This window comes from Pterocles gutturalis, unplaced genomic scaffold (genome assembly GCF_000699245.1).
Source record: "Pterocles gutturalis isolate BGI_N339 unplaced genomic scaffold, ASM69924v1 scaffold5559, whole genome shotgun sequence".
NCBI lineage: Eukaryota > Metazoa > Chordata > Aves > Pterocliformes > Pteroclidae > Pterocles > Pterocles gutturalis.
The window spans coordinates 5,445-15,160 of record NW_010127980.1 but is presented as its reverse complement, the minus strand read 5'-3'; the positions used below and the strand labels follow the sequence as shown (position 1 = coordinate 15,160).

Genomic DNA, 9,716 nt, shown 5'->3' with positions numbered 1-9,716 from the left:
AGACCACCCTAGGCTCAGAGAATTGTCATGTGCACAGAGGACAACTAGACATCCTGAACTATTAAAAAACAGTGGTATAGAAAAATAAAAAGGCATAAAATTCCGAACCGAAAAGGTTCCAAATAAGGCATCAGCAGGTCCCGACTGGATGTGCTCCCGTTGACGTACATCACCCTCTCAGCCAGGGTGGTTAGGAACGATGCATTAGGATTGTATTTCTGACCTCAATGATGAAGCTCTATGAGCAACCAGAAGGGTTCAAGTTGTGTTCAAAAAAAGAAAAAAAAAAACAACCCAAAACACAAAACGAAGAGTATTCTTTTTGGTAAGTATTTCTTAAAAAATAAAATAAAAACATTAAAGCAATTTATTTAACTGATTCTTTAAAAAAAGACAACATTCCTGTAAAGTAAAAATATATATATATAGAAATAGAATATAATTTTTTTGTTTGTTTTTTAAAAAAGACATTCAGTATCACGTCAGCGGATTCTGATCAACTTCCCATCCGTCTTCTCCAATAACCGCTGCTCGTTAAGGCAAAACGTCAGGTTGGCACCGTTACAACAGCTGAATCAAACTGGCCGAAGGCGAAGCAGAGCAGGCAGCACACCGGCATCAGCGAGGCTGCTTCTCCCGCACGCTGACCGAGCCGTCCTCCATGCCGAAGTACACCACCTCTGCCATGTTGATGAAGAGCCCCGTCTCCACCACACCTGCGGAACAAGAGTTCACGGGCTGGTTAATGCCAGAGCCACCCCATTGCTTGAACCCTCCGCTCTGACCCTGGTGTTGTTCATTAAAAGGCGCTGATGCCGCCACCGCAGGTTTGGAGGGAGGCATCCAACCTGGGAGCCTCCGGGAAGCCACCCCCAGAGGAAACTCTCTCCAGAGAGTGAGAAACAACTCCCAAATCATAGAATCACGGAATGGTTTGGGTTGGAAGGGAACTTAGCGCTCACCCAGTTCCAACCCCCCTGCCATGGGCAGGGACACCTCCCACTAGCCCAGGTTGCTCAAAGCCTCATCCAGCCTGGCCTTGAACCCCTCCAGGGATGGGGCATCCACAGCTTCTCTGGGCAACCTGGGCCACTGCCTCACCCCCCGCACAGGAAAAATCTCCCCCAGATGTTCACACCACCCCAGCCACCACCGTTACACCAACACAATCATGAGCGTGGCATTTACACCCATCTGAAGACCCAGGGGAGCAAGAGGAAGCTACACACAGCCACAGGCTTGCTCCCTTTGCCTTTAAACGCATCTGGAAACTGATCCTGTTAGAGAACACCTGGATAACACTCGTTCAAGTGTTAAGACTCAGCAGATCCGATGCTACCTCTGCAATTTGTAGCCTGGGTGCAAATGTACTTTCGGTTGCATTTAAGTACAGGGTGCTCCCAGCTTCACAGTGATCACTGAGCCACAGCCAAAGGCCAAAAAGGTGAAAGAAATGAAGAACGAGGGCTACCACAAGCACAAGGTGGCCAGAGCCCTGCTCTCACCACTTATTTAGGCTTTAACAGCTCAGTTCGTCCACTTCTGGGTAGGGAAGATGCTCTTCTCCCCTTAGCAAGCCCATTTCTGAGCAGCAAATGGTGCTGAGACCATCTCCACACCAACACAATGGAACTGGTCCTATCATTTAGTGCTCATCTCTCAACCAAAAGAGATGTAGGGAGGAAAAAGTCCTTGCAGAGAGGCTGTTTTGCTGCAAACGGTATGACTGGCCACTGTTTTCTGTCTTGCACAGAAACAGTGCTAATGATACAGATATTTGTACAGCCATGGGCAGCAACCACATGAAGATACGGAGCAGCCCAGACCAGCAGTGGTCACTGGTTCATTCAGATTGGTCACTGGTTCATTTAGATCTGTTCCTGCCAAAGATCCAAACCTGCCATCTACTGCTGGCTGCAAGCAAATGCCAGGTAATTGTTCAGACAGCAAAGACACTGGGACAAGCCAAGGCAGAGGCAGCATCCTAGCAGTTAGCTCCTAGAGCAGGACAAAAGAAAATGGGTGTATTTTCAGTAAATCAGCCTTATAAGCAGCATGGAGGAAAGCAAAGCCACCAAACAGAAGCAAGTAGAAGTTACTGGTGACTCTTCACCCAGCCTACACCCATGGCCTCTGCCTGCTCTGGTGTTTTAATCATGGTGCAAGGACAATATATTGCTGCTTTGTGCAAACATCAAGGTTTGTGCAACAGGACCCCAACCTGTTCCTATTCACTTTGACAACGCACAAACAGGAAAGGCAGTTCTGTGATGGATTTCAGGGGCAGGCAGTTATCCGGGATAAACTCAAAAGATACAACAATATGTATTCAAAGCTGACCAGATTCAAGAGCAGACTTTGCCAAGATAACCAGACACAATATGCAGAAGTGGCGAGTCAGGGTCATCTCGCATGGACCAAGCCTTAGCTAGCTTTTGCTTTTTTTAAAAAAAAATCACAGACATTACCTGGTATCATTTTTATAGCAGTGTTCACTTCACTCCATTCATGAACCCTGTCAAACTTCCAGTCCAGGATGAAGTTCCCGTTGTCTGTCACCACAGGGCCCTGGGAATCAAACCCATTCGTCACCACCACGAGCTCCTCATCTACCAAGCCCACCCAGGGACTGTCACAGCCCTCACTGGACCAGCTATCCCCGCTAAACCAGTTTACAGTCATCATTCAAGTAAATCAAGACAGTCCTGTAAGTAAAACCATCACCCAAGGCAACTGCTTGTTCCTCATTCTCCTGTGTACAGATTATCATGCCGAAGCTGGAAACAACAACACAATTTCATGACTGCAACAGGGAATCCTCTTCACAAGAGTAAAGCTAGCTCCATGTCCCAAAAGGGCCATCACAGGCAACTGGAGCCAAAGCAAGACCCCTCTGCCCAGCAACAAGAGCGCGCTGCCGGATGCCATGGGCAGGTTTTGGAGTTGAAGAACTGCTGGACCTCAGCACAGATGTGCCCAGCATTCTCTCAAGCCCAACAGAAGGAGCAATCGAGTCCTTTCAGCAGAGCAGAGACAGCTGGAGCTGCGAACACGGTGTTTCAGCAGCGCTGAGCGGGGTGTGCGACCACCCGTGCCAGGAGCGACCAGCATCCTCCAGGGACACAGCTCGTGCTGGAGCAGCACCAATGGGCATTCCCTGAGCGAGGCTGGGCTCAAGTTCACAGAGAATGACTAGTTTGCTCTTCTCAGGAACCCAGATGCAATCCCTACAGCCTCTTGGGATCAGAGGCATTAAAACCAAGTATTCAGCCCTTGGGCATTAACTGCAGCCGTTACTCCAGGTCAGACCTGGCTGGCAAACCCTGCTCTCCCTGCTCAGGGATGCTTGTTTTAGGAGATATAAGCCAGAGAGGCTTTCCACAAGCATCCTGAACACCTCAACACACAGTTCTGTAACCAAAGTATAATTGGGAGGAATTACACAAGATGCCACTCATGGGAATGAAAGCCTGGATTTAATCAGATGAATGGCCAGACCTCTGGTCTGTCCTTTGCCTGTGTTCACGTTGCTCCTCTGGGGAAGCGAGGCTGTCAGGGATACGTACCGCTTTGCTAACAGCCATCCGCAGCTCTGCAACACCTCCAAAGTTTTTGGTCAGGGCTCTGGTGACGGGGACATAAGCCATGGGGATGACTTCGACAGGAATTCCCTTCTTCCACTGCTCCCCAAGGCGCTCTGATTTTTTCCTGAAGACAGGGTTTGAGGTGGGATCAGATATTGCATCGCTAACACCATTAACACAACACACTTATCACATCACCTCTTGCAATCCCCGGCATCAGACCCCGGAGGGGAGAGCGGTCAGCTCATGTGTGCACATGTGTAGGAAGAACCCGCAGACCCCGGAGGGGAGAGCGGTCAGCTCACGCGTGCACACGTGTAGGAAGAACCCATTTAATGCACGATGCTCTATTCACTCCTAAGCCCTGTTTTGACATGTTTGGGACAAGCAGCACATGAGATTTTTTTTTTTTCTACAGTCCTGCGGCTGTATGTACAGAAGGGGAAATTTATTTTGTGCTGAGAATCGCTGAGCTCAAAGAGCAGAGCAGCCGCTTCCCTTTTTTTGCCCTGCTGAGTTGAAAATTAAGAAAAAAAGCTAAATTGAATTGCTGAAGCACTGGGCGTCAGGCTCATTTCCACCTGTTCCTGCTCCCTTGACCTGCTGGAAGGACAATAATGGCCTCATACAAGACCATCCAAATCTTCCCATGAGCCAGAGAGGCATAATAAATAGTAATATTTTTACCTATAATCGGCAATAACGATGAAGCATTTTGCATAGCCTGCAACTATCTTCTCCTGCGTCAAGCAACCACTGCAAGGGGAAAAAAAAAAATAAAAAAATCAGAAAACAGACTGCTCCCCAGTGTGCCTGATGGTCCTAAAGCCCAGTCCCCTCCATCGTGTTCTCGCCGATTCTGGTGCTGCCGTTGTCCCAGATCAGGGCTCTTTCTCCTGCCCCATCACTTTATCCCCCTTGTCCCTTGCACTTGCTCTCGGTCAGCAGCCATCTCCCACTGCAGCTGCCCCTCAGCCTCTCCATGCCACCCCAGAGACATCTGCAGCCAGAAAAGGATGCTCAGAGGCCACCCGCCACCAGCACCGTGCCCAAACGGACAGACAGCAAGGCTCACCCGCCACCTTTGATAAGGTTGAGGTCAGAGTCCACTTCATCTGCCCCATCGATGGCAACGTCGAGCTGTGGGAAGAGGAGAAATTTGTTGTGGAAACCTCTCCTGTGCAGCTGCTCCTGATGCAGCTCGGGAGGGTGTCAGGTCCCAAGGAGCAGCCAGAAATGTCCCTAGAGCTGGGACCACCTTGATGCCAGCCTGACCAGAGATGAGCATCTGAGCAGCCACCCAGGGATACCAGCCCAAACCACAGGCATGGGGAGCAGGAGACAGAAAAACCACAACCAAGGCACATCACTTCAGCCTCTAGTGTTGTCACTGAAGGACCAGCACACAAGCAGGGGGTTCCCAGGGAAAATCAGTTCAGCAACACAACCTCCCTGTCTTGGGCCAGCAAGCCTCAGCCTGAAGAGATGACAAACATCTGGAGGAAACACAACTCGGCAGCTTACTCACCATCTAAAGGGATAGGTGCTAAGCCAGGACTAAGCCTTGGGGAAAAGAAATAAACCAAGCTAGTTCTCGCTCATGTTCTGCAGCGTGGCTGCCTAAACTCTCATCCTCAGGGGAGGACAAAGGAGCCTGACGCTTTCTGAAGGACCAGGTGAGAGGAAGGTCGGGTGAGGTCTCACCTCCGCGGTCCCACTTACCTCTGGATGTCGGTCCAAGTCACTTAGTGTTAAGCCGTTTTGCAGGATCAGCTGACGGGCCTGTGCACCAAGAAGACAGCAAACACCATTTACTGGCGGCAGGAAGAGAAAACAGACTCATCACGTCATTCTCCCAGCTGCAGCAAGGATGGAGCTCCACCGCTTCCCCCCAGGCTGGTGGATTATTTTAATCAAAAGAAAACCCTGCTGCTGATATGAACTAAAATGCTCAGACAGTGCAATAGGACTCCTGGATTCAGGTGTCTCTGTATAAAAAACAAGAGGTCCCACCAGCTTGGCGGGAATCTAAGCATTAGATTCCTAGGCATTAGAGGAGATATGGGATTTTTGAGTCCTGTGTTGATTCAGCTTAGACATCATTCCTCCTCGCACCCCTCCAGCCCCTCTGATTTCCTTCATGTGAAAAACGGGAGCAAGAAAATAAAATGTTTACACCACAGCAATGCAGGAGTAACAATGAAAATATTTTTCATATTGGAAAGAAACAACAAAAATAAAAGGCAAAAAAGCACAACTCATGGAAAAAGTGTGGGAAACCTCCTGATACACCTGTTTGGTGGCTCCGATCTGGCCGTGTATTTCCCTCTAGTGGCAATACAACACAGAGCACCCAGAGTTACCCTCCACTTGGTCCATCAGTTTAAACAGGAGGTCAGGCTTACAGAACCTTGAATTGTTGGATTTTTCTGTGTTACAAATCATCACCTGAGTGAGACTCCCTCCTCGCTTGGACTCTGCTTGAGTCCGAACTTCCTACCATGCTGTGGCTAGTCCAAGAAAACCCAGTGCGACAGCCTGGATCAACAGATTGCCCTGGATTGGACCCACTGACACTAACAAAGTGCATCAGTCGCATGAATTGGCATCCCAGAAACATTAAGAGGAGTTAGCAGGTGGCACTCCTGGCAATGAGCTATGATCTGAATCGTTTATCGTGGCATTTCAGAGCATGCAGTTTTCACACCCATGGGCTGTGGGCTCTTGATCTGTGCTCTAGGACCCACAAAATCCCAAGAATAAAAATCAGTGGGTTTATATTCATTACATGGTGTCCACATAAAGTGATTTCAGGGATCTGGGAATTGAAAGCGTTCAAAACCACTGTGCTGCACATGCGGGCCAGATCCTGAACAGGCTTAGAGTCAGCAGTGTGGAAACGACGTGGCTCTCTTCAGGCTCTCTGCTTGCAAGGCGATGGGAGCAGACCAAAAAAAGCAGAGCTCCCACAACTGGGGGAAAAGCGTTGGTAACTGTGCAGCACTTGCCAAGAACGGTCTCGCTGCTGCTCTCAGCACACATCCGGGTGAAAAGAAAGAACAACACAAAAGCCAAGGGACAGATACTTACCCCAGCACTAGCTTTACTGGTGGTGATGGAATAACCCAACCTGACAACAAGGAAGGGAGGAGAATAAAAGCCCACTGAAACCAGATCTTCCTTGCCAGTGACCTCAAGCAGCCATTTGCACCTGTACGTAGCAAAAATAAGACGCTGTTTCCCTAACCTGGGCTCAAGCAGCCATTTGCACCTGTACGTAGCGAAAATAAGACGCTGTTTCCCTAACCTGGAAATCCTTCGCTCGGAATTGGTTGAGGTCTGAGACTGCAAAAGATACGAGGCAGCCCCGTGTCTGGGGGATTTTGGCTCTTGGAGGTGTTTGATCAGTCTCTTCCCTTTAACAGCAACCTTTTGTTTTATGGGTAAGAAACTCTGTAGCTAAAAAAAAATAAATCTAGTTTTTACTCTTTGCAGCAATTTATATTATATCCCAGTTGGCCACTGGTTGTTTGCAACAGCTGGGAAAAGAGAAAGCCCCATGGCTCCACACTCACACTTAAAGAACATCTGCAGGGTCAGAGGATGTTGAGTTTCCAGAAGATTTTAGGACAATTCAGGTTGGTCTCTATCCAAGCTCCAGCTCCAAGCAGCGTCAGCCACCAGGCTGCTCAGGGCTTTACCTACTCGGGTCTTGAAAACCTCGAAGGATGGACTCTGCACAGCCCCTCTGGGTAGCCTGCCTCACTGCTTTATTGTCCTCACAGTGACAAAAGTACAATACAGAGGTCCACACTCGGAAAGGACACATGCGCGATTCCCAGACTGGGGCATTGCCACCCAGCCTCAAAAACCCCATGGGTGGTCCCTGTCACCACAGACTGGCCATGTCACCTCTCCATGGGGACAAGGTGACAGCTGCTCCCCCACAGCACATTCCCACCTCATGGAATAGAGGCAGAGAGACCAAAGCCAGTTGCAAGAAGGCACAGAAGCAGCTCAGAAACTTCCCCAGTGTTTTACCACCAAGCCATGCTCTCCCTCTCCCTGCAAACCTCTCAACAGCTGGCTTGGTATGAACTGATCCCTGGAAAAGCTGCACAGCAAAGGAAAGATTAAGCTGAATTCTCTTCTGCAATTTCTTATAAAAGCCAGTTGATGCATTTCAAGTTCCTCATAAAGACATGAGCTTGCTATTATTGCTTGCAGCATGATTTTTTACAGCTTTCACGGCTTGATACAGAAAATAAAGGAGGCTAAGCGTCTCCAATGAGTTTTGCGTGATGAGTCTGGTTCACTACTAATCGGCATTTTTCCGCAAGCAGGATCCAGAGCAAGGTGTGGACCAACACTGACATAACCAGCATCACCACGCTGGTTCAAAACACACCTTCGAGCACTACGGCATCCCTGCAGCTCAGGTCAGGGTAACACAGCATCATCACCACCGGCTTCATGAGGTCCATCTGCAGGCTGCAGCACCACTGCCTTCACCGGTGCTTTTGGTTAACTCACACAGCAGTGAGTGGAAAGCGGCGTGGGTGCCTCCCACAGCCAAAGGGAAGATGCCCTGCGAGTGTTGGGATGAGCAGAAAGCAAAGGAGGAAAGCGCTTACCTGAAATGATGTAGGGATGCAGACAATCGTCAGGTCCTCCTGTTTAACCCGCTCAGCTGTAGGAAAAAAAGCAGAAGCCTTGGTTTGTTCATTGCAGAAGGAAAAAAAAAAACACCAACTTTCACTTTAAGAAATCTCAGCTCAGAGCAGCCCCTTTGAATCACTGCAATTACTTGCTTGGCTTGCAAATAACTCAGTCGGGCTCAAAAGCAAACAGGTGCCACCCTGCATAGGCTGAGGCTCAGTTTCTACAGCCAGAAATGTTTAAACACCCACCCTGGCTCAGCCCAAGACACCACCAGCCATTAACCTTTGTGTCCCCAGCAGCAGAGTCAGCAAATGGTCACCTGGGACATGAGCCCCACTCCCCTCTCTCCCTCCATTAGACAGGTTTTGCTGCGCTCCTTGTAAACAGAAAGCTCCAGCAGCTGTCTGAAAGGTTTTCTGGCTTGTTGCCTCGGGGACATCTCATTCATTCATTATAGAACATTTAAATATATGGCAGGGAAAGGACTAATAAAATACAGTATTCCATTAAATGGAAGGAAATATTTCCTCCCTCAGGTTAACCTCAAACGACTAAAATCTATTACTAAGATATCATTACGGACAAAATGTTATTTTAGTAATTACAATACTTAGGCGTAAGCCAACAGAGAGTCAGCAACAGCTCCCACACCAGAGCGAGCACGCGGGCTGCTCGCTTCAAGGTAATGCTGCCGCTGGAAGGACTGAGGATGCAATACACGGGGTGAGAGCTGTTACAACCCACATCCCAGTGCTAATGCATTCAGCAGACACAAAAAGTCAGCCTTGGCAGCCTGGAACAGGCGCTCCACTTTAAATACTATTTACCCATTTATTCAGAGACTGATTCAGTGGTAGATCAGGAGCGGCTGCAACACTGAGCCAAACCCAGAAAGCTTTTCTCCCGAACCAGCTCCCAGACAAATCAGCATATTTCAGACACAGCGTGGGGTGAACTGGGTGCCAAGGGGCTGCTCCCCTGCAAAGCAAAGCACTGCGCTGTGCTCAGACCTCAGCCTGCGGGGTACGGCTCTGCCCTGGGGAGCTGCGGGCAAAGGGGACTCCCCAGCCACCCGGGTGGGACACACTGAGCTCTGCGTCCAAACCAGAGTCCCCCTCAGCGTCCAAGCAAGCCCCCCATGAATGAGAGGGCTGATGCTGTACCCCAGACCCCTCACGCACGGCTGCTCTGTTTGGGACCCAAGGAAGCAGGATGAGGTACCGCACTGCCACAGGTCTGCTCCAGGGCTGAGCGCCCTGAGAAGGAAACCTGAGACCTCTGCGCCTTTTATAATAAGGTGTGAGGATAATTATCCTCACATTCACTTTGCCAAAATGCGTTTGCCTCACTTGAATATTTCCCTGAAATTTTCTGAACCGCACCTCATGCAAACTTGCACCTGGGGCGAGCAGATAAACCTAGCTGGGGGGTATTAAAAAAAAAAAAAGCAACAAGGTTTCAATCCCCATT

At 49.3% G+C, this 9,716-nt stretch overlaps 1 protein-coding gene across 1 annotated transcript in view; it reads right to left on the bottom strand.

Annotated features, from left to right (window-relative positions):
• Positions 1-319: 319 nt before the first annotated feature.
• Positions 320-9,716, bottom strand: part of RPIA (ribose 5-phosphate isomerase A) — a gene marked incomplete at its 5' end in the record, with an annotated part of 10,474 nt that continues 1,077 nt past the window's right edge. Inside the window, 7 exon segments of the mRNA XM_010079450.1 lie at positions 320-716; positions 2,469-2,568; positions 3,567-3,708; positions 4,272-4,340; positions 4,660-4,724; positions 5,307-5,366; positions 8,219-8,274. Coding sequence (XP_010077752.1) covers positions 619-716; positions 2,469-2,568; positions 3,567-3,708; positions 4,272-4,340; positions 4,660-4,724; positions 5,307-5,366; positions 8,219-8,274 — 590 coding nt within the window.